General features: G+C 46.7%; 1 protein-coding gene across 4 annotated transcripts in view; it reads left to right on the top strand.

Annotated features, from left to right (window-relative positions):
* The window catches only part of DVL3 (dishevelled segment polarity protein 3), a 68143-nt gene extending 44795 nt beyond the window's left edge, over positions 1 to 23348 (top strand). The window contains exons 4-17 of one of the 4 annotated variants that reach the window (XM_063131809.1): positions 340 to 446; positions 1406 to 1538; positions 5532 to 5625; positions 5877 to 5946; positions 7033 to 7172; positions 8192 to 8268; positions 9730 to 9797; positions 10675 to 10725; positions 10840 to 10989; positions 12365 to 12496; positions 13546 to 13713; positions 14089 to 14301; positions 18495 to 18887; positions 19343 to 23348. In XM_063131809.1, the coding sequence (XP_062987879.1) occupies positions 340 to 446; positions 1406 to 1538; positions 5532 to 5625; positions 5877 to 5946; positions 7033 to 7172; positions 8192 to 8268; positions 9730 to 9797; positions 10675 to 10725; positions 10840 to 10989; positions 12365 to 12496; positions 13546 to 13713; positions 14089 to 14301; positions 18495 to 18887; positions 19343 to 19374 (1828 nt within the window). In that variant the 3' untranslated portion in view covers positions 19375 to 23348. Of the gene's footprint in view, positions 1 to 339; positions 447 to 1402; positions 1539 to 5531; positions 5626 to 5876; positions 5947 to 7032; positions 7173 to 8191; positions 8269 to 9729; positions 9798 to 10674; positions 10726 to 10839; positions 10990 to 12364; positions 12497 to 13545; positions 13714 to 14088; positions 14302 to 18494 lie in introns of all 4 variants that reach the window. The other 3 variants (XM_063131808.1, XM_063131811.1, XM_063131810.1) reach the window with 3 other exon arrangements.
* The last annotated feature ends 1776 nt before the right edge of the window (positions 23349 to 25124 follow it).

Here is a 25124-nt window from a genome sequence, read left to right on the forward strand (position 1 = left end):
TCTCTGTACATGGAAAGTTAGCAAGCAGGAGGGGTTTGGTTAACTTTCTTCCTGATATGCTAGCTTTTCACATACAGAAAGGATTGTGTGTATTTGGATTCTGTTGTGTGTGTGTGTGTGGTAGTTTTTTTTTAACGTGGCGTGGGCAGTATAAAGTCAAATACACAATCCTGATTCTGCAGTAGTACAGTCCAGGAAGGACTGCACGGCGTGCTTTCTGCCTGTTCTGAGTTGACCCCCCCTCAGCCTTTCTTTTAAGCCCCCGGCTTCTTTGAGCAAACTTGGAGGAGATGCCTGCCTGTACATGTACAGTTTAGTGTTATATGTCTTTACTTGCAGCCCCAACACTGGGGGGAGTCGAGAGAACCTGGATAATGAGACAGAGACTGACTCGGTGGTGTCAATACAGAGGGAACGGCCGCGCAGGAAAGATGGGCCCGAGCATGGTGAGGTTTTTCCCCCCTAGGGTTCTCCCAGGTGGTCTCCCACCCCACCCACAGCCCTGGTCTGCAGCCTGTGCACTGGACAGCGATGCCGTGTGCCGGTATCAGAAGCACAGAGGGAGTGCAGACCCATGTCAAGGCCCCCGTTGTACCTTGGGAGGTCTCCTTCCATCGCCCCCATCCATCCCAAGTGTCTTTGCTGTGGTCTCACCCTGTAATCCATTACACGAGCCCCATGCCCCTTCAAGGCCTACCTCCTCACACACCTGTCCATGTTACCAATAATAATAATAATAATAATAATAATAATAATAATAATAATAATAGCAGCAACAACAACAATAATATAATATAATATTTATTTCTTACCCGCCTCTCCCTTTGGATCGAGGCGGGGAACAACATTAGTACAGGAATCAACACATTTTAAAAATACTTGATTTTACATTAATCTGGGTAGGCCTGCTGGAAAACCAATGGGCAGGCTGATTATTCCGTTTTAATACAGAGAAGAACATGTGATCTGACAAGATAGTGGGGGAGAGAGAACCTCCCTTGGAGCCATATCTGGTTTGAAGTGAAAGCTGGGTTCAGATTCTTAGTTTTCTGCCCGTGGAAATTGCTTGCTAATATGGGCTGCTATCTTGTTGTATTCCTTTCCTGTCAAAACCTTGACCGTGCCATTCTCCCAGCCCCTTTGAGCGGATTCAGAAAAAATCTTAATTGTTTGCACTTGCTACACAGGGTAGCCCAGTTTGCACAGAGCCCTGTGAAAATGCCATTATCTCCAGGCCCGACACACATTCAGTCCCAAATAGGTTGTGAATCCCCAGTGCTAGAAGCACAACTCCTTTTCCAGGCTGGGGTATCTGTGGTTGGTCGCCTCTGCTGGACTTTTGGGAAGCCGCCTCTCCTGGATTGTCCCTTTAACTGTTGACCTTGTCCTCGCTTTATTCCAGCAGCCAGGGTGAATGGAACAGCCAAGGGGGAACGGCGGCGGGAACTAGGTGGCTATGACAGCTCCTCCACCCTCATGAGTAGTGAACTGGAGACCACCAGCTTCTTTGACTCAGATGACGATGATTCCACCAGCAGGTACAGGAGAGTGCATGGTTTGGGAGAAAGTGACCGCAGGTTGGTGAAAGATCCCAAATAAAGACACTTCAGCTCCAGTTTCCTTTCTGAGGATAGGTGGGTTCCAGACAGTGGCTCAGTTCAGACAACACATTAGTCAACACAGTGTGAAAACTCCACTCAGCGGTTGAGTTTTTTGGAGGTACTCCCCACACAACATGTTCTAACTCCACCGTTGTGTGACTGGAGTTGAGTAAAATGCATTGTGACATTTGATTGACAGTTCCTCCGTTCTCTCTCCTCCCCTGGCCATCCAATGGTATCCCATCAGCCATTGCTGCAAAAAAAACAATCCCGGTGGCTCTGCTAGAGCGGAACTTGCGCCTTGCGCTGCTCTTGCCAGGGAACTCTGTAGCCAGTGGGAAAAGTCAACTCAATGCAATAGAAAACTCCACGGAACCCGTCACACAACACGCAACACAACCATTGCATCTACGTCTACAAGGTGCTCAAGCAGGTCCACCCGGACACCGGCATCTCCTCCAAGGCCATGAGCATCATGAACTCCTTCGTCAACGACATCTTCGAGCGCATCGCCGCCGAGGCTTCCCGCCTGGCCCACTACAACAAGCGCTCCACCATCACCTCCCGGGAGATCCAGACCGCTGTGTGCCTTTCTATTGCACAGTGTGGATATTCAGCATGGAGTGTTTACTAAAAAAAACCCACCTCCACCATGGGATGGAATTTCCCTTCCAGACAACAGATTTCTCAATGGTGGTATAAAAACTCCACCGTGGTTCTCAAACCACCATTGGGAAACGTGTTGTCTGAACTGAGCCAGTGTGTGTTTCCTTACTTTGCGGGAGTTAAATGAGGTTTGGAATAGTGTCTGCCCTTGAAAAGGAGCTGCAGCTTTCCTGGTTCTCAGAAAATTGTACCTGTATGAGACAGTGGTGTTCAAACCTGCTTGTCTTATTCACATCTGCTACTTTTTTAGGCATACATCTGAGACTTCTGTAAGTCTTGTGCAGACTTCTACTGTTACTTTCTACTGTTAGTTTTTCCCTACCCTGTGCCTGCTTACCCTACCCTGTACCTGTTTGCATTCTCTTCCCCTCCTTATTGTTTTACTATGATTTTATTAGATTGTAAGCCTATGCGGCAGGGTCCTGCTATTTACTGTTTTACTCTGTACAGCACCATGTACATTGATGGTGCTATATAAATAAATAAATAATAATAATAATAATAATAATAATAATAATAATAATAAGCATAGAAAACTCATATTGTGGGAATTAGAAACCTAGAATCACAGAACTGAAGATATCTCAGAGGTCATCTAGTTGAAACCGCTATTTAGAGTTTGGTAAATTTGATGAAGGATATTTTATCTTCCTCTGCCTAACATTGCCAGTTGTCCAGGAAGATGTTGTCTCTCTCTCCTGACACAACTAAGGAGAAGGTGATGACTGATGTAAACTTGCACTCCAACAAATTTTCCCCATAAAGGTTCTGTAGCCGTGTTTTGCTTATGGTCAGCTTTTGTCAGAAAGTCATACTTTTGGGGGAGAAACCATGCTTTCACCAGTTGCTTTCCTGGTCTTCACCAGATACATGCAGGAAGCAATAAAAGGAGCTTGTGTGATTTTTTTTTCCAGGCAAAACTTTAATGAACAAACAAGTCTTTGAGAATAGGGCAGGTAAAGGAAACCCAGTTTCTGAGAGAAGATTTTTTTAGTCCATTGATTTTCAACTTCCCTTCACATCAGAATAATACAGTGTTTACTGCTCAACTTCTCAAATTGCATTTCAGATAAAACAAAGTAAGCTGTGCTGGTCTATAATTATTATTATTATTATTATTTATTTATATAGCACCATCAATGTACATGGTGCTGTACAGATAACACAGTAAATAGCAAGACCCTGCCGCATAGGCTTACATTCTAATAAGAGACATTCCAACATCCACAGTTACACAATGCCTTTATTAGGGCTAACCAGCTACGCACAAAATTGTGGGCAAACTTTCGAGATCTCCAAATCTCTTTTATCAGGCGCTACAAAAAGCAAGCTGTGGGGAGTTTGGGGGGGGAGAGAGGAGCAGGGTTGGGGGGAAGGTTGATAATGTGGACTGGCTTGAGTGTGACTCAGCAGGTGTAACCTGAAACCTACATGACACCTAGTAAAGTCTAATCCATTTACGTCTGCTCCATTTCCTCCATCCCATCTCAAGATTCTGACCATGCAGACTTCATGACCTCTGCATAAAGTCAGCTTTTCTCTCCCTGTTTCTCCTTTCCTCTCCTCTCCCCTCCCTTCAACCGGCTTCCTGTAACACCTTGTCTGAGAGAGAGAGAGCTTGAAACCTTGCCCACAGTTGCATTAGGTTGTTCCTAAAAAAGAAAAAAAAAAGGCATTGCCTGACTATGGATTTTGCATTTCGAATTAATATGTATAAATCAAAATGACTTGTCTTTTATTGATTAATATTTATTTAAAGCATTTTTTGGTTGACTTTCAGGGCAGAGGCCCTCACAAGGCAGCTTACAACATTATAAAATGCGTCAAATATTAAAACAATAAACCATTAAAAGCAATCTTAATAAGTTTGAGACATGTCTGGACGTTGTGTATGTAAATTACCGTGTGATATGGTGATTTGTTCATTGTATAAGGACATCCTAATCCTAGGTGAACATTAGGTTAACTCATAAGATGTCAGACACAGGATTGTTGATGGTACTTCTTGCAAATATTATCAGGGTGAGGCTACGAGGAATCTTGTTAGTGGCACCTAGGCACTGTGCTAAGAGAGGCCCTAAAATGAAAAAGGTTTCTCTGTACCAAAGTTCCTTTGCCTTGGGAATGCAGATTCTCTGTGGTCCCAATTGCTTTCAGGACAGAAATGGATACTTTATATTAGATATACTAAGTTATTGTTATATGAGCCTCGTGTGGCGCAGAGCGGTAAAGCAGCAGTTTCTGCAGCTGAAACTCTCCCCACAGCCTGAGTTCGATTCCAGCGGAAGCTGGTTTCAGGCAGCCGGCTCAGGTCGACTCAGCCTTCCATCCTCCCGAGGTCGGTAAAATGAGTACCCAGTTAGCTGGCGGAAAGGTAATAACGGCCAGGGAAGGCAACGGCAAACCACCCCGCTATAAGGCCTGCCAAGAAAACGTCAGCGAAAGCTGGCGTCCCTCCAAGAGTCAGCAATGACTCAGTGCTTGCACGAGAGGTTCCTTTCCTTCTAAGTTATTGTTAACCACATTTAATTACCAGAATCTTTTGCCCCAAACTCCCACAATTCCTACAGGATCACCCCAAGCATGACCCCAAAATTCCTTCCCCAAGCATGGATCACCATGCTTGGGGAAGGAATTTCCCCGTGGAGTCATGTTGGTCCTATAGTGTAGAATACCCTTCCCTGCAGCAGAGGGCTTGGCTCCCTCCATAGAATCATAGAATAGCAGAGTTGGAAGGGGCCTACAAGGCCATCGAGTCCAACCCCCTGCTCAATGCAGGAATCCACCCTAAAGCATCCCCGACAGATGGTTGTCCAGCTGCCTCTTGAAGGCCTCTAGTGTGGGAGAGCCCACAACCTCCCTAGGTAACTGGTTCCATTGTCGCACTGCTCTAACAGTCAGGAAGTTTTTCCTGATGTCCAGCCGGAATCTGGCTTCCTTTAACTTGAGCCCGTTATTCCGTGTCCTGCACTCTGGGAGGATCGATTACCCAAGTTGGTATGTTTGGTCTTGGAACTCCTTTCTGTGATGCATCGACATCTCAGCTGGTTTCTACTGCATCACTTGATCTGTGTTTGCTGCGTGTGTGTGTGTGTGTGTGTAAGATGGTGGATGGGACGATCCTGTCTTGCATAGAAGATGGCTCCCCAGTCTCTTCTAACTTTGTTCCTAGGGCCCAAAGGTCATATCTTCCATGGTCCTTTGGCCTTTGTGCCCCTTCCTGTTGTCACGCTTGTGAATCTTGCCTTTTCCTCTGTATTGTAGGTTCAGCAGCTCCACAGAGCAGAGCAGCGCCTCCCGCCTGATGAGGAGGCATAAACGACGCCGGCGGAAACAAAAAGTGCCCCGTATAGAGCGGGTGAGATGCTGCAGGGGTGGGTGGGTGGTGTTTGGGGCAAGGAACAGTGCCACAAGTGGCCTCACGGATCCTAAGGCTCAGCCCAGATCCTAAGAATGGGCTGGGTGTGATGGCAGACGGGAGAGAACCTTTGAGAGCACTGTTGCCCATCCGCTTCCCAGCTGCTGAATCGAAAGACTGTCGCCGTCGCCGTCATGGCTGGTGTGTACGTTGTTACGTCTTGTGTTTTATTCCGTTTCCTTCTCTTGCAGTCCTCGTCCTTCAGCAGCATCACGGATTCTACCATGTCGTTGAATATTATCACAGTCACCCTCAACATGGGTAAGTACAGGGGGCGGCTTGAAATGTTTTGACCCTCAAGTTGGAGCCATAACCAAACTGTGGCAAATGGAAGGAAGTGGGGAAGCTGATGATTTGTGCAGCATTGGGGCAAGGAAGAACGTTGGAGGCTTTTTGATCCAACGACAACCCAGGCGGGAGGTGTATGAAGGCTTCCAAGGCAGATGTTCACCTGGGTGGGTTCCCCCCCCCCCCACAAGCCCCTTCCTCTCCAGCTTCTTCTATGGCCAAGTGGTTCATATAACCAGAAGGCTGTGTTTAACTTTAAAAGAATTCACTGATATTAACCTAAAACACGTAATCTTACCTTATTAGCTCCCCTAAACATAAGCACAGCGGGGTAAAAATTGTTGGTTTTTAAATTTGATTCTGTTGCAAATTGTTCCCTTTTGCCAGCCTTTTTGTTTTACTAGGGAAACACTGGAATGGTATTGCCACGATTTCTGAATTTGTGTGTGTGTGTGTGTGTGTGTGTGTCCATTTTGAATTCTGAACACTCTTTCATCCATCATGGGTGCTTTCCAGAAGATTTTAAAGACACTGACAAACCAGGGATTGAATGTTTCTTTGAGGCCCCTTTCTCTTCTTAGAGTGTGCTGTTGTGACCCCCTGCGTGTGCAAGAGCCAGGGTAATTGTCATACCCTCTCCCCACAAAGAGCCCCATTATTTCCACTGAATACAATACAGGTTGTGGTTTTGCCTTTTTAAAATGTCATGCCCTAAACCTTGATTTTAGTTCGGACCTAATTACTGAAGAGCAAACTACTTGCATTTCTTCTGTCGTCGACAACATAATATTTCGTAATGCGATGTCAAATGGGTTTTACCATTTTGGGGGGCAACCCCCCTTTTAATCAGTTTCCTTTTAATTTACCAATAAAACAAGATTATTTAGAATGACCCTCCCATTCTCCAGATTTTTTGCAGTCTTTCTCAGTATTCTGTCATTTGAAAGATATCATAAGCAACAAGTTGTATAGCTTACTTGGTGCCTATCCATTTAGCGGGTTAATTAGATGGTGCTAATTGGTTGGTGATGTTCTTACTGCATGCACCCTTTTCTGCAGAGAAGTACAACTTCTTGGGCATCTCCATTGTCGGGCAGAGCAATGAGCGTGGCGATGGTGGCATCTACATTGGCTCCATCATGAAGGGAGGGGCTGTGGCAGCTGATGGAAGAATTGAGCCGGGCGACATGTTGCTGCAGGTACCCTTTTTAAAATTTTACCCTGAGAAACCAAGAGGCCTTGCTTTCCAGGGGAAAAGCCAGGCTGCTTGTCTAAAGTATCTGTTATCCTGTGATAACAACCCCTGAGTTCCAATTCAAGGGACTGTTTGGTGGGAGATCCAGGACAAATAAAAGGAAGTACTTCCTCACACAGCGCATAGTTAAATTATGGAACTCTCTACCACAAGATGTAGTGACATTTTATCCATGCCCACGGTCCCAGGCTCATTTCCTGGCATCTCCACTTTGGAAGGATCTTGGGTAGCAAGTAGGGTGGATTTGATTTAAATCAATTTGCTTCAAATCATGATTTAAATCACTACTCAGAAAGACTTGAATTAGTCATGTGACTCCCCCCCCCCAAAAGTGCACTCTATTCATTGAATTTTTTGAAACTTAGCACTTCAGAGGTCAGGGGTTGATTCTGTGTACATAGATTTGCAAAGGCACAACAGGATTGTGATCTCTGCAGACACATTCACAGTTTTGCGAACGGTAAAACCAAGCAGCTGTGATAATATCTTCTAGATAGAAAAATTGCCCAATAATCTTACAGAAACCTCTGGAAGAGCATGACATCGCGAATGGATTAATGGAATTCATTTACCCCCCAAAATATAAACATGGCATGAATATACAGCCTCATGCTACATAATTAAAAACTAATCCTTATTTCATGATGAATAACCTTTGGCCTATAATGTATCTTAAATAGAAAACTATCTTTTGATAGATTTTTCTTCAAAAAGCATTTTATTGAAAAAAATCCGATTTAAATTTTTTAAAAAATCCGATTTAAATAAAAAAACCCACAACATTGATTTTATCCACCCTGGTAGCAAGGAAAGGAAAGGCTGGGCCTCAAGCTGTTGCCCATCAGAGCAGACAATACTGGGCTAGATGGGTCAGTGGTCTGACTCTGCGGCAGGCAGCTTTGTAGGTTCGTACATTACACATACGCTTTTTGGGGAGCTCACACATTTTCTCTATCCTGGCAGGTGAATGATATCAACTTTGAGAACATGAGCAACGACGATGCGGTGAGGGTGCTTAGGGAGATCGTCCACAAGCCGGGGTAGGTGGTCTTTCCTCCCTCCTCAGTCCCAAGCCCCCCCCCTTGCAATGCAGGCTTGAGTGCTGTGGTTTGATAATGCAAATCCCCTCTCGGTGCGCTCTGGGTCTAGGGACACCTTAGAATGCTGGCTGTGCAACGTGGGCCCAGGGCGTCATGCTTGGAGGGGGGCAGTTAATGAAATCGCAAAGCAAGGAGTTCTGTTCTGCCAGGAAAAATAGCCCAAGGCTACACATTCATGGTGTGAGCGAAGGGAATGTCACCAGCCGTCATCCGTTCTAGACAGCCCAGCATTTCGGTTTTACGGCGCTGGAAATTTTGTTGGTGTCAAGTCTCAGGACGCTGTAGAATAATAATAATAATAATAATAATAATAATAATAATAATAATAATAATAATAATAATAATTTATTACATTTCTATACCGCCCAATAGCTGGAGCTCTCTGGGCGGTTCACAAAAATTAAAAATATTCAAAGTATAAAACAACAGTATAAAACCATACTATAAAATACAATATAAAAGCTCAACCAGATCAAAACAGCAGCAATGCAAAATTACAAATTTAAAACACCCAGTTAAAATTTATTTATAGACTGTTAAAATACTGGGAGAATAAAAAGGTCTTCACCTGGCGTCTAAAAGCATATAATGTAGGTACCAAGCGAACTCCTTAGGGAGCTCATTCCACAGCTGGGGTGCCACAGCAGAGAAGGCCCTGCTCCTGGTAGGCACCTGCCTCACTTCCTTTGGCAGGGGCTCGCGGAGAAGGACCCCTGAGGATGACCTTAGGGTCTGGGCAAGTACTACTACTACTAAATATTTCTTACCCACCTCTCCATTTTGATTGAGGCGGGGAACAACAGTAAACGGTAAAATACATAAAACTGAATTAAAACAAAATATACATTGTCAAAACATCCTAAAAAAAGTTCTAAAAACATCTTAAAAGTTTATTGTACAAAAGCCGGCCATGTTTCGGCCTCTCAGGTTTGTTTTAGTCGCCATCACAAGACGATTTGCTGTTAATAATTTCTGCAGACGTTATAACAACCCCTTGAAGAAGACCTTAAAAAAACACAAAGAGGCCGAAATGTGTCGAGCTTTTGTACAATAAACTTCCCTACAGGCATCCTGAACCTTGTCTCCCCCTTTTACGTGTTCGTTTTGGATGGTCACCCGCCTTGCACGCTGCTACTGACAAGCGACAGGCTCTGTGGCCTTGACAATTGGTTTCCCCTTTCTGCAATATTAAATGTACCCAAGTAAGAGTCTCTCAAGAGTTTCCCTATTTTGTTCTTTCCGGTGATCCCGGGACTGGGCTTTAAAGAGTATTTGTAGTGGGCGGAGGACTGGGTGGGATTTTTTCTTAACTTGTCCTGTGAAGGCCGGAGGTGATGCCCACTCCATGAACCAGGTTTAATGGGGCTGGTAGCAGTGACAGCCTTTGTGTTTCTGCTGCAGGCCCATCACGTTGACGGTTGCCAAGTGTTGGGATCCCAGCCCCAGGGGCTGCTTCTCATTACCCAGGAGTAAGTGCTTCGCTTTTCTTTGTTTCTTTGCTTAGTGATGTGCTTCAAGGCCGATTTTGTGTAGAACTGAGAGGTAATAATGTTTTCCCCGGATTATACTAGTACAAGATTGCAGGTGGAGGTTGAGTGCTTGAATGTTTCTTCACTGGGGTGGAGAGGTGACTCCTTGCACCTAGAAAGCTAGCACTTTGGGGAGAGTGCTAGCTCTTCCTGGGGATGCTAGTTTTCTATATGCAGAGAGGCTGTGAGGTATGATCCCTCCCCTGTAGCTTGAAGTGTACAGTCCTGGAGAAACTTTTCTCCTTCTTTCTGCTGACTGCGTCGTTGGGGTCTGAGTGTCTGGAAGAGTGATGGAGGTTCTGAACGCTTCTTCCTCTGACCCTCTGTGCTGCTGTCTTTTCCTCTCTGTCTCTCCCTTGCCCCTTTCTGTCATCCCGCGGCCAGCCAATCCTCTCCTCCACATCTCCTCTGTGGAAGCAGCACCCCACAGATACCTCGCGTGCCTCCTAATCCACCCTTGCCACCACCACAGGGGGAGCTTCATAGAATCATAGAATAGCAGAGTTGGAAGGGGCCTACAAGGCCATCGAGTCCAACCCCCTGCTCGATGCAGGAATCCACCCTAAAGCATCCCTGACAGAGGGTTGTCCAGCTGCCTCTTGAAGGCCTCTAGGGTGGGAGAGCCCACAACCTCCCTAGGTGACTGATTCCATTGTCGGACTGCTCTAACAGTCAGGAAGTGTTTCCTGATGTCCAGCCGGAATCTGGCTTCCTGTAACTTGAGCCCGTTATTCCGTGTCCTGCACTCTGGGAGGATCAAGAAGCTTCTCCCTCTGTAGCCCTATTGCTGATCCCCCCCCTCTTCTTTCTCCCCCAGTTGCTCCCCAGCGGATCTGGGCTGGGCCAGACTCTCCATGCTCCGATCCGGGTGAGTCCCGGCTCATGGTGGGGAAGGACAGGGCCGCCCAGAGGCGTTGGGTGGGTGAGGGGGGTGGCTCTGGAGGAGGGAACGTCTTCTTCACATGCCCTGTGTTCCCTGTAGGTGAGCCCATCCGACCCATCGACCCAGCAGCCTGGGTTTCCCACACCGCGGCGATGACTGGCACCTACCCAGCGTACGGTATGAGCCCATCCATGAGCACAATCACTTCCACCAGCTCCTCCATCACCAGCTCCATCCCAGAAACCGAGCGTAAGTCTTTGTGCCTGTGTGCTTCCCACCCCTGCTTGGTTTCCGGTCACCTGCACACCATGCTTGATAGGAGCAATACACGCACAGGGGCAAAACCCCCAGTCTGAGAGTCTGAAGGAGGATCCGACCCTCCCCAAAATATGACTTTCCCCGTAGCTCCTCGGCTAGGGGGTGTTTGTTTCGTTGTCTGTAAAGCGTTTGGAATACTTTGGAAGCTAGTTAATTCAAATGGGGAATTAGAGGGGCGAAGCACATGGAGGCAGCCAGGAGGAAGGTTTGTTTAGACCAGCCTTTCTCAACCTGGGGCGCTCCAGATGTGTTGGACTACAACTCCCAGAATGCCCCAGCCAGCTCTGCTGGCTGGGGCATTCTGGGAGATGCAGTCCAACACATCTGGAGTGCCCCAGGTTGAGAAAGGCTGGTTTAGACGATGGCTTGCTTGCTTGCCTTGGGATTCTGAGCTCTCCTCGTCTATTTATATGCTCCATGGAGAATCGGGTGAATTCCAAGAAGGGAAGAAGAACCCCTGCAACCATCTTGGCTCATCTCCTTTAGACAAGCCATCACATAAGGAAGCAGCAGCGCGGCCGCCTTTGAAATGCAGAGGTGGTTGGAGTGCTGTCCTTCCTAGGGATGCATCATGCCCCAAGAATGGCTTGAGATAATGACTGTGCGTGGGACTGAAGCCCTGGGGAGTCCTTTGTAAAAAGAGCTTGCTGGCCGAAGATGATAAGTAGTTGTAGAACGACGTCAAGTATTGCTCAAATGGATGACTCCGCCCGTGCTGACGGAGGACGGTAGTGTGATAACAAGCATAGGAGAACTTAACATCTGTTCTGAAAGATCGCTCAGGAGCAAGAAGCGGAGGGACTATTAGTTGGAACTGATGCGAATTGTGCAGAAAGCAGCAATGGTGGAGACAGTGGTGGCCCCTTACTGGGTTTTGGCCGGAGGCTATATATTTTTGGCATACTGGGAACACCTGATGCCGTAGCATTGTTGGAAGTTAGGCAAGTAGGTACCTGATCAGTGCCTGGGCTGGGCTGGCCTGCCCTGAGCTTTCAAAAGGAAGTTAGAAAGATAAATAGGGTGGAATGCAGTGCAGACTGGTAAGACTGCAGTGGATGATTGATTGGAAGAAGCGGCCTGAACTCGTTTCACCCAGTATGAGATGTACGTGGCAAAAGGCAGTGGCAGGTGGGCCGCCAGGAGGCGGTTCTGTTCAGAGAGCGATTGTGGACGCAGAAGGGCGTTTAGGGCGTGCCTGTGATGTATTGTTGCCTGGCCCCCATCGCTGTGTGTGTGGCACCTCCATGTGCTCCTCTGCCTTTCCACCCCCTCATCTCTGCCTCCCTTCCCTCCGTCCGACCCACAGGCCTCGATGACTTTCACCTGTCCATCCACAGCGACATGGCCACCATCGTCAAAGCCATGGCCTCGCCAGAGTCGGGCTTGGAGGTACGTGACCGGATGTGGCTGAAGATCACCATCCCCAATGCTTTCATTGGTAAGACTTGGCCTCCGTCCAGGGCAGACGGGGCCAGGAGCGTGGTGGGAGGGGCGCTTGCCGTTCAGCCTGTCTCCCAAGCAGAAACGGCGTTGATCTTTATTTTAGACACATGATGTGTCACCGCATAAGAAGGACAAGTTAACTTTGGGGATATATCTGGAGAACAGCACACAAATCTGTTGCCACCTTCAGAGATGCTTCTCTTGTGGAATTATCCACGGAACCTGGAGCAGAATTTCGATTCTTCAGAATCTCAGCTTACAGTCTTTTTTCCTTTTCTTTTTTAAAACTCTAATCCTCGTGATTGGGGAGAGGGATCTTCTCATATAAGAATACGATAGTATAAGGCTGACAATCTGGGCCTCCCGTCTATGTTAAGGACTTGTAAAATTGTCGTGTGTTTTAAATGTTTAATGTTTTAATATTGTAATATATTTTAATTTTTTTTAATTAACTTTTGTATATTTCTTTTCATGGTTTTTAAAATGTATATGTTTTAAATTTTGTAAGGCCGCCTTGAGGCCCAGTATTAGGCGAAAGGCAGGATGATGATGATGATGATGACGATGATAATAATACCTCACATAGGCGTTTTCCTTTGCTAACGTGGAGACCGCAACTGATAAAATAGTGTTCTTTGACTTTAATTTCTACACCCTTACCTGATGTAAATCCCATTGAACTCAGTGGCTTTACATCCAAGTAAGGGCATGGAGACTGTGGGGCTCCTTGACACGCCGTGTGAATGGATCTTCCACTTGAGCAGGGGTGGGGAGCTTATGGTGTTCCAAGTGTTGCTGGACTACAGCTCCCACAATCCCTGGCCATTGGCCATGGTGGTTGGGGCTGAGGTTGGTCGGTGTTCAACAACTTCCAAAGGGCCACAGGTCGCCCCCCCCACCGCCATGGAACCCAGTGACTTGAACCAGGGCAGCTGCAGGAGGCTTGAGCCAGCCCGACTCCCAGCATGTCTCCTCCCTTCTTTCCAGACCAGCTGCTGCCCCTTCCTGCCTCGCTGAATCCCTGTTGCTTCTGTCTCTTGACAGGGTCTGATGTGGTAGATTGGCTGTACCATCACGTGGAAGGGTTCACAGACCGGCGAGAATCCCGCAAGTATGCCAGCAACCTGCTGAAGGCCGGCTATATCCGACACACGGTCAACAAGATCACCTTCTCGGAGCAATGCTACTACATCTTCGGCGATCTCTGCGGCAGTATGGCCCCTGTTTTGGCACTGGGGTGGGGAGGGGAGGGAGGATAGTGGAGCGAAAATCCCCAGAGGGCGGGGCTTGCAGGCTCTCACATGACAATCTGTTACCTGGGTGCGCAGAAGTAGAAGGGCACACGATGCAGCCCTCCTGTAGATTCTGCAAGCCTTTCCCTTTTGCCCACCCTCATGGGCAGCCTGACAGAGCTTGAATTTCCAAGCACTGTAATCATCTTCCCATATCATTTGTCGCTCCTGACTCTACTTTTTAGACCGACTGGAGTTTAACAGATGAGAGATGAGTTTAAGGGCGCCTTCACCTCCTGCATAACTACTACTGTTCCCAGTAACCTTTGCCCTTTTTCTGTCCCATTTTTTGCAGACATGGCCAGCCTGTCCTTGCACGACCATGATGGATCCAGTGGTGCCTCTGACCAGGACACACTGGCTCCCTTACCCCACCCAGGAGCTGCCCCGTGGCCCATGGCTTTCCCGTACCAGTACCCACCACCCCATCCGTACAACCCCCATCCCGGATTTCCTGATCCAGGCTACAGCTATGGAGGGGGCAGTGCAGGCAGCCAGCACAGTGAAGGTAAATGTGCACCAGCGGGAACACGCACAGAACGTTCGCCTGCACTATACAGAACATGGTGTCTGCTGGTAGTTGACTTTGCTTGTGGGGTTTGAATAATTGAGTTTCCTCGGAGGAGCAATGGGCCAGGTCTGTTTTGGATGATTTTATTCCCCTTGATGTCTGTTAGGGTAAAGATCTTGAATATGCTAGAACCCATATAGAACACAACCCATATATGCTCAGTTGTGATCCCCTTTTAATATCTTATAGTCAAGGCCTGGAAGGCAAAGGCCCACTGAACCTTTAGTGGCTGATCTGAAAGCTGTCAGAACTGCTTAGACTTTGGAGGATTTTCTTCGGGGCGGAGAAGCCTGCTGAAGTAAAGAAAAACAGAGCCCCCCACATTATGGAATTTATTTATTTATTTCATTTCATTTCATTTCTATACCGTCCAATAGCCGAAGCTCTCTGGGCGGCTCACAGAAATTAAAACCACGAAGAGCATAATAAAACAACCAACAATTTAAAAACACAAGTACAAAATACAATATAAAAAGCACGAACAGGATAAAACCATAGCTTAAAATATGAAATTAAAACAGCAGAGTTTAAATTTAAGTTAAATTAGGTGTTAAAATACTGAGAAAATAAAAAGGTCTTCAGCTGGCGACGAAAGGAAAACAATGTAGGCGCCAAGCGAACCTCTCTGGGGAGCTCGTTCCACAGCTCACTCCTTGGGCAAGGAATGCCTTGCCCAAGGAGGTCTATTTGGCTCCTTCTTTGGTGGTGGTTTGACACTGCTTAAGTGCTTTTATTTCAGTAGAACTGTGGTTCATCTGATGATTGATTTGCCTTTTGCTCCTTTGAGAATGTTTCACTTCTTGTATGATCACGAATTTGTTTAAAATTAGTGTTTCATGGCTTCTAATGTCTGAAGGGGTAGCTATATTAGTCTACTGCAGCAAAAACTGAGAGTCTTGTGGGACCTTAAAGAGAGACAGTGTGGTGTAGAGGTTAGAGCGTTGGACTAGGACTCAAGAGATCTGGGTCCCCGCTCGATTACGAAGCTCACTGGGTCTGACCTACCTCATAGGGTTGATGTGAAGATAAAACAGAGAGAAGGACCATGAGAGCCGCTTTGGGTTCCTTGCAAGAGGAAAAAAGGGTGGGATGTACATGTAGTCATAATAAAAGACTAACAAAACATGTGCTGGTCTTGAAAGTGTCGCAAGGCTCTTTCTAAACGGTTTTTAGTTGTAAGCTGCTTGGGGCAGCTTATGGAAGCTGGTAAAGAGGGATATCAGTGAAAATATAAATACATGGAAATATAAGCTGGATCAGTTTATGATCGCCTTAGTTTAGCACTCTGCTTCCGGCGGAGGCCAGCCAGATAAGAACATAAGAACATCTCATCTCACACTATTGCCCCGCTCGTGCTCTTCGCTCCTCTGATGCCATGTTTCTTGCCTGCCCAAGGGCCTCTACTTCCCTTGCTCGGCTCCGTCCATTTTCTTCTGCTGCCCCTTATGCCTGGAACGCTCTTCCAGAACATTTGAGAACTACAAGTTCAAGCGCAGCTTTTAAAGCTCAGCTAAAAACTTTTCTTTTTCCTAAAGCTTTTAAAACTTGATTTTGTTCTGACTTTATACTGTTTGTTTTACCCTACCCTGTGCCTGCTTACCCTACCCTGTGCCTGTTTGCATTCTCTTCCCCTCCTTATTGTTTTACTATGATTTTAATAGAATGTAAGCCTATGCGGCAGGGTCTTGCTATTTACTGTTTTACTCTGTACAGCACCATGTACATTGATGGTGCTATATAAAGAAGAAGAAGAAGAAGAAGAAGAAGAAGAAGAAGAAGAAGAAGAAGAAGAAGAAGAAGAAGAAGTAGTAGTAGTAGTAGTAGTAGTAGTAGTAGTAGTAGTAGTAGTGCCCTGATGCTGGATCAGACCAAGGGTCCATCTAGTCCAGCACTCTGTTCACACAGGGGCTAACTAGACATTGGCCAGGGATGAACAAGCAGGACATGGTGCAACAGCACCCTCCCACCCATGTTCCCCAGCAACTGGTGCACTCAGGCTTATTGCCTCGAATACTGGAGATAGCACCCAACCATCAGGGCTAGTAGCCATGGATAGCCTTTGCTGCAGACGACGTACAATCAGGGCATTAAGGCGATTGTCCTCCCCTGTTGTTTGTCCCCGGTAAACTGTGTTCAGAAATATACTACCTCTGAATGCGGACGTTCATTAAGATATGCTTGTGCATATTTCCAGAGGACTACGCTCGCTCTCTTGCTCGCTCGGTGACACTCATAAGCCCAGATGTTGCTATTTTGTTGCATCTGGTATTGGGCACATTTGCAGGATTATAGTTACCCTCCCTTCACAAGAGCTGACATGGCTTTAAGGAGCAGCCAACAAATTTTTTTTTGGGAGGGGGGGGCTCTTTTATGAGGCTCCTTCCTCCACTGTGCTCTCCCTGAGAAAATGCTCTTTGAGCCAGATGACATATTTGGTGGCGGTGCCCCATGGACACAGGTCAGAAATAGTACATTAGGTAAGATAGGTGCAAGGGAACAGAAGCTGTGAGTAACTTAAGTTAAAACTAAGAAGATAATTTCCTGGTCGATATAAAACCAAATGAATATAAGAGATCAGGAGAAATCATCAAATTTTTGACAGTAGAAACAATAAGGTTTCTACAACATTTCCAAAAATAATTTATAAAAACATAGTTAAAATTGTGCAACAATTCAATTTTTGAACCAACTTCTCTGGAATATACAAGTTATGAGGACAGACAAAACATTTCACTACTTATTGCAAATTTCACAGTCTCAAATTACAGGGACAGTCTGTAGAATGCAGTGTTGCTGTTTGCCAAATGTGTTTTGGCTGGATAATCTTCTTCAGTGGCAGATTTACAAGATTTCAGTATAGATCCAAAACATCCAGTCTCAAAAATAGCATCACTCGGGACATGTGTGTTTGTGGGGGATAAAATCAAGAAATATTAATCTTACATCTTACTGGTCTTTCCCCATTATTTGCAAAAATCCCATTAACTTCACTTCAAATAAGCTCACCATATACTTGGACTGGATGCTGTGAAATACTCAGACCACATTGGCCTGAATGAAAGTTTTAAATTCAAAGTTGAAGCAGGAGGCATCTATAAAAGTAGATCAAAACAGATTAGTTCCTGGGCTTTCCCTATATATTCAAAAAAATTAAAATAATTAATTGCTGCAATGAACTTAACAGAGGCTGGATGATGGCACATGTTAAGCCCCCAAAGCTTTTTAAAAGGAACAGATAAATTCATGGACAGTAGACCTATTGACTGCTATTAGCTGGTGTAAGTACATAGCATCTCTGTCTACAGAGGACTGCCTGATGCTGGGGAGACAAAGGAGCACTAATGTCTTTGTGCCTTGCATGTGAAGGTACCTGGCTGGCCATTTTCTGTAACAGAACACTAGACTAGGTAGACTTTGGGTCTGATCCGGCAAGCTTCCTGTGAGACTCTTCATACCTGTTCTAGTGACCCTGTCCCTCTACGCACACCCGTTGTGTTTCTCAGAACGCTCTTACTTTCTATGGGAGGCAATGACGAGGCTTGCTAAGTAACCCACAAAGCTTTTATTAAGCAATAAATGTCTCTTCTACCTGCATAGAGTCTAGCCTCTTGGAAGCGTCACCCTAGGCAAAACTATGCAAACTAAGCAAGACAATTGTCTGTTCAAGAAGAATAAGAAGCTACTTCTCAAACGCCCGTAACTTCAGAGCACCTGGTGCTGTGGCAGGTTCTGGTGTAATCTCTCGGACCTTCTCACGCCTTCCTTCTGCTATGTGCGTTTCAGCTTCCGGAGGACCCTAGCATCAGCTAGGTTGACGGGACGCTCACCCCCGGAAGAAAGCTCACTTCCCACCGAGTGTGTAGGATTTGGCCTTGAGGAGATAAACTCTGGAGGGGGCTGACTCCCAACTGGGGAATCGCCCGTGTGAGCTTCCTCCCCCACGGGTACAGGCTGGCTGGTGTCTGGCGCTGCGTCTTCTAGTTCTGAATCTGATTCTGATTGATTACTTGAAACATCTTCTCCCGAAACAGGGGCAGTAGGGTTAGACGTGACAACCCCCACCCCACCCCTCTTAGGCAGCTAAGAACCCTCCCTAACGGTCGCCTCCCCAACTTCTCCCCCCTGTGCAGGAAGTCGGAGCAGTGGCTCGAACCGCAGCGGCAGCGAGAGAAGGAAGGAGCGAGAGCCCAAGGCTGGGGAGTCCAAGTCGGGCGGCAGCGGCAGCGAGTCGGACCACGCCAGCCGCGGCAGCATGCGGCGGGAGCGAGCGGCCAGCGAGCGCTCGGTGCCCACCAGCCAGCGCAGCCACCACTCCATGGCCCACAGCATCCGCAGCCATCACAGCCAGCAGTCGTACGGCCCCCCCGGCCTCCCGCCTCTCTACAGCCCCCCCATGCTCCTGATGCCTCCGCCGCCTTCTGCCCTGGGCCCCCCGGGGGCTCCCCCGGGCCGAGACCTGGCCTCTGTGCCCCCTGAACTGACGGCCAGTAGACAGTCATTCCGAATGGCCATGGGCAACCCCAGTGAGTTCTTTGTGGATGTAATGTGAAACGCCGCCCTTCCCTCTGCCCCTGTCTGTTTGCTGCCCCCACCGGTCTGTCTCCGAGGAACAGCCCGGCCTCAATCTGTGTGGGATGCCTCCCCCCCCACCCCCCACCCCCTGTTTTTCGTTTGTTTTTTGGTCTTGGTAATTATGAAAAGGGAAACAAATAAACTGAACTAAACGTTTGGATTCTAATCCCTGCCTGCGATTGGGCCCAGCAGCCTCTCCTGACCACCCCGGACTTGACTGCGGAGGCGAGCCGGCCCTGCTTGCGCCAACCCCCCCCCCCCTTAACCCTTTCTCTAACCCATTAATCCGCATCTGCCTGGGGCCTCTGCTGCTCGCCTGTGTTTTCTGCCGCCGGCTCACTGCTCCTGCCCTAAACACATGCCCTCTTTCTTCTCGCCCCTTTTTGTGTCCCTTTCTGTCGAGCAGCCAAGAATTACGGGGTGTTTGACTTCCTTTGAGCTGGCCGCCCGCGGTGGGGAGAGCCCCAGCGTGCTGTGGTGGTGGTTTGGCTCCCCCCGGCCCCCGACAGAGGAAGACGCCGAGGCCTACGGGCAGGCACTTGGGCAGAAACCTCCCGTGGAGCAGAAGGGCAAAAGCTCGCTTGATCTTGATTTTCAGTACGAAGATGGCTTCTTTTCCTACAGGTGGAAGATGCCTCCCACCCCACCCCTTGTCCATAGCCCCGGAAAGGGAGCAGGGCTAAGATCCGACTGCGTTTTGTCCTCGGATAAATGTAGCAACCTGGTGGCCGTTCACATGCAGCGGTGGGGTGAAGGCGAGCCCCACCCACTCCGCCAGGCAGTTGAGACTTCCCCTTGCTCTCTAGGGCAGGACTTCCCTAACCGCGATGAGGGCCCTTGCTGAGGAATTGTCGGAAGTTGCTTGGGATGCTCACGGCCCGCCTCGATTCTTTGCCTCGTCTTAATCGGGGCCAGTAACGAGCGTGCCCAACCCACTGTATCGATAGCCAGGCTGTCCTCTCCAAGTGTCGCCCCCTCCTCCTGGAAAATGCTTCCTAATACACTACATCACCACAAAGTAAATACAAAGGAAAAAAACCCTGTCTCCAAAACCCAGGATTTTTCTACACCAGCACTCGTAGTCCTAAGAACATCAGAAGTGCCCTGATGCTGGATCAGACCAAGGGTCCATCTTCTTGCTGTGTTTCTTCTCCATCGCCTTTTTGCATGCAGATCCATCTTTTGGTAGCTCATGTCTCTTTGGATGAAATGTTTGAGTCACTTTCCATCCCCAGTCCCATTCACTGTTTTGTTTAAGCTTCATGCATCCAGACTACGTATACCCGGATCAGCGTACAGTGGTGCTTTCTCGTCTCTTTTTCCCCCTGGAGACCTATGTCTCTCTCTCAACTTTTGTTTTCTTTTAACAATCCCGAAACTGAAAAAGGGAGGAGAGTGGGGGAGGGGAGAGAGAGAAAGAGAGAGAGAATGATGGTCGCTTATCACTTAAGTAGTGGTAGACTTAACCTCTGTGGGATGTAGTTATTGCTGGCACAATGGTGTGGTTTTTTTTTCCTTCTGGGACGTTGTGAACATAATGAACCCCTCTGTAGGTATGCCACGATTCTGAAAACATTGTTGGCCTCATAAATCAGCTTCCAATTATTATTTTTAGCAAAATAACTTTCTGGATCTTCATGGTTGTGAAGATGAACCTGCAAGCATGTTGACAAAGCCTTTTGAAATCGGCAAAGGCAGAAGAGTTGCCGTGTGTATGTGTGTATTCCATGGGCCAGAGGATCGCCCCCAAATATTCTCTGCACATGCTTAGGAGAAGAGTGGCAGGGCTTTTTTCCCCACCTGTGAGCTAGAGGAGTGCTCCATTCCATAGCAAGGAAATAAACAAGTAGGACTTGCAACAAAAGTGTTGCAGCGTGGAGTGCTTCTGTTCCCCTCTCAGTACTTCATTCCATTCCCCAACCCTCACAGTTTTCTTCTCAACAGCCGGTCAACTTCCTGTGGCCATTGATCATGCTCAGTCCTCAATGGGTTGTTTTTGATCCCCCCCCCCCCTAGTATTTTCCCCTCTGTAGATTTTTTTCGTATTGGAAAAATTTAAATGGTGGTTAAATCCAGCCAGCTGACAGCTTTGAGTACTAAGCCAGAAAAGTGGGGTGGGTGGGACGAGGATGGCATTGGCAGTGGGCCTTGCCACCTGCCCAAAGCTGCAAGCTACTGACGGCAGCCCTACTCTTACGTGTGGCTGGTGGCATTTTGGCTGCATGAGCAATGACACTCCGCCTGAACATCAGAAATCGAGGGAATGTTGCTTGTGCTAAATGAGAGAGAAATCATGCAAATGGTCTTAACCTGCACAATATGGGTTGCAGAAGTAATATTTTCTTGCTGAAATGGGATTCCCTTGGTGCAGAATTCTTTTTTTAAATCATGGAATGCACATTTTTAATGCCTTTACCATGGTAATGAGAGTCGTGCTTATTGCACTCCATGCCACCAGATTGCCCAACTACAGCTCTGTGGCTAGTGTTAAGGACCGGGGTTGAGGTTGGGTGGGCATCTGCTTTTCCTGTAGCTTTTTGCTCTTGTCATCTCATACTCTTCCCTTTGATTTGTTTGCCTGTCAACCACAGACAGATGGGTTATTTACCAGTGGCCCTACTGCATCTTGTTTACCAGGCACTTAAGTGTGTGTGTGTGTGTGTGTGTGTGTGTGGACCTCGTAGAGCTATCTAGAGGGACCTGGTTTGACCAGGTTCACCATGAATGTTCCCAGGGTAGGCTGCAGCCACACTAATTCAGCTCATCACATTGTGTGCTAGCTGTCATGTCAGTATCCACCTCAAAACCAATGCTGAGTGGGGCTTGAATAGGATACTGCCTATCTTTCAGGGTGGTGGTGGGGAACAAAGAGATTTTAAAAATGTAACTTCTGGGAGCTGAGCTGTCCACAAACTCCTGAGTTCTAGCACACGAGAAAAAAGAACGAGGAAGGTGTGTGTAGAAAAGAGCAGGGTGTGTGTCCCCCTCCTTTGCTCGGCTTACCTTAGCTGACACTTGGACTACTTACTGTCTCTTTCCCCTTCCATTATGAATGAAAGAGCAGCAGGTTTGAACTTAAAAGTAGTAAGGGATCAACAACCTCCAGCCCAGTGATTCTATGGGGTCTCAGATATAAGTAGGGTCTCTGGAAAACTGCATTGGTTGCAGTCCTGTCCCCGAGTAGACACTCTGGCACCAGATGGGGAGAATATATTGTTTTGGAAACTTCTCCGTTTGCTAAACAGTGGAGGGAAGGGATTCCAGCATTCCTGGGGCATCTTCATTTGCCATAGCTGCTCTCCTTCCCTTGTGGCTTCTAGTTAATCTCCCTGCCCTTTATAAGCCAAACCTCTCCCATCCTGCACTCCTCAGTGAACCCTAGCCCATCCTCCTTGTTCACTCGCACACAATACACATGAAATGCAAAATGTATTAAATCTTCATGTGGAGACTCTGCAATAACGCAGTCACGCAAAACTGCAATGTACATACATAAACTTTGCTGTGTAGGACTTTATACAATTTTCAAGCCATTCCCAATGCAGATATGACTTCATAGAGGAAGCTGTCGTGTGTGAAGATGTAGTTACCGTGATCGCGACTGTTGGGATCTGTTTAGCTAAGAGTTCCAGAGTCCTTGCCTGTCGTGCCCTGGCCCTGTTCCTGCACAAGCAATTGCACAATTTGTCACACCGCATCTTTAGCTACTCAAAACACCCCATGCTTTTGTGCTCCTGTGAAGGAGCTGGTTGGGAGCTGCACCCTCTCTTAGTGGCATAAGGATTGTGCAGCATCCATTAGACGGTACATTCAAGTCCCCTTCTGTCTTTCATCAGACTTGGCCTTTCTGCCCTCTTATGGGCACTCTTTGACATGTACATTGTCCTGTGTGCCAATGTCAACCATGTTTGGATTATCTTGTACTATCAGGACATGTTCTTGGTAATTGAAATGTATCTTCATTCCTGCTTTCCTTTCCAGTTCCAGTCCAGCATCGGCTCATGCGCCTTCCTGTTTGCTAGTGTTCTATCCAAGAACTGTGCTACCAGTTCTTCAAATCTACACTTGTGCCACTTGGCTCTCTTCATTTGCTTGTTTGTTCTTTCACACCTTCTGCCATTTGGGCTGCCCTCTTTCTGCCTGCCAATAGCTGGTTATTCAGGCTATTGCTCGTGATCTCTGTCTCGTGTTGCCTGCCCTTCTTTTCGTCCTCCTGGTGCTTCAGTGCCATCCTGACTTGCTTCCTCCTCTCTTTCTGGTCCCTTCTCTGGTTCTACATCATCATCTTTTTTCTTCAACTCTCACCTTCCTACTTTGGTGCTATCTTGTCATACATATTGCCTCCTTCCCCCTGATTTTATATAAATTGAAACCATCCTATGTGTTTTTATTTATAAAATAGTTTTATTGGACTCTGTTGTCTCTGTGTGGCTCATTTTCTATTTTGTACATCTACAGCTTGTGAAGCTTAGCAACATGATCCATGCTGCATGGTTTCCTGAGAAGGGCTTTACATTTTTTTGGTGTGTTTTCATTTTGTTTCGATGTCTACACGCTCTTACTCTCTCTGGAAATGAATGTTTTTGCTTCCTTGTGCTCTGCTCCAGTATTCCTTCTCCATTCCTTTCCTCCTTTGTTTTTAACGTCTCAGCTTTCCTTTTCCTGAGCACCGAAAGAAACTTCGGAGCAGTGTCCTGGGAAGCTACGGCTCAAATTTAAGCCCGTATCCCAGGAAGGGTCATTGTAGAAAAGGGAGTAAATGGGTGAATAAGAGGAAAAAATGAAAGCAAAGAAAAGGAATGTGGAGATGTTAAAATGAAGAGGGAAAGGAATGAGAGCACTCTTCAAATACTTCAAAGGTTGTCACACAGAGGAGGGCCAGGATCTCTTCTCAATCCTCCCAGAGTGCAGGACATGGAATAATGGGCTCAAGTTAAAGGAAGCCAGATTCCAGCTGGACATCAGGAAAAACTTCCTGACTGTTAGAGCAGTACGACAATGGAACCAGTTACCGAGGGAGGTTGTGGGCTCTCCCACACTAGAGGCCTTCAAGAGGCAGCTGGACAACCATCTGTCAGGGATGCTTTAGGGTGGATTCCTGCATTGAGCAGGGGGTTGGACTCGATGGCCTTGTAGGTCCCTTCCAACTCTGCTATTCTATGATTCTATGAATGGAGAAGGAAATATGTGGAAGTAAGAGAAAAGAAATAGAAGGGGGAAGGGGGTTTCTGACTAAGAAGGATGTGTGTTTTGAAGATGGCGAAGAAAACAAAGGGAAATTTGGAAGGGTGAGCCTGAAAAGGCAGACAAGTATGAATTCGTTCCTGACAGTTACATTCCATTATTTTGGGTACTTGGGGATCCATAGAAACCGATCACCTTGGCCTGTAATGATCCCTAGTAGTGGCATTCATTCCCCTGTGAAATGCCATGAAATGTGTGCAGAATCCTGGGCCCGCTCTGATGGGGAAAGAAGACATGTTCCTCCTTTCTCTGATCCTATATTCTCAGTCCACTGCTAAGCAACCTGCTAAGTCAGATGTTACGTTGGCCCCGTTCAGAAGACACCTTAAACCACAGCTTTAACCAGGGTGGTTAAGCAAGAAAGCCAGGCTGTGTTCAGAAGACACCTTAAACCATGACTTTAACCATGGTGAATAAGGCAAAGCCTTATTCACAATAAGTATAATAAGTATACTTTAAATTAGTATAATTTAAAGAGGCAACAGGTTGCAATGCAGGAAAAGTTAGAGGAAGAGATTAAAATTTTGGAGAAAGTTTATTGGCAATTTAAAAATAAACTAATAGAATTATAAGCAAAGAAAAAAGAATTAGAATAAAAATTTAGAAGAAGTTCAGAAAAATTAAATTTATATGAAAAGAGTATTTCGAAAACAGTAATAAATAAGATGCTGGCTAGACTCTCACAAAAGGAAAAAGCCAAAAATGGGATAGGAATAGTGAAAGATAAACAAGGGAATTATTGTCATACAATGAAGGGTAAAATAAAAAAATTTCAGGAATTTTATCAAGAATTATATAAGGAAAAGGACACTCAGAAGAAGAAGATGGAAGTTTATATGGAAAAATATATGAAGAAGGGATTGGAAACAGACCATAAAGAATTAATGGAAAGGACTATATCTCAAAGAGAAATTGAAGAGGTTATAGAGAATTTGAAAGTGGGT

The sequence above is a fragment of the Elgaria multicarinata genome, chromosome 8, assembly GCF_023053635.1.
Source record: "Elgaria multicarinata webbii isolate HBS135686 ecotype San Diego chromosome 8, rElgMul1.1.pri, whole genome shotgun sequence".
Taxonomy (NCBI): domain Eukaryota; kingdom Metazoa; phylum Chordata; class Lepidosauria; order Squamata; family Anguidae; genus Elgaria; species Elgaria multicarinata.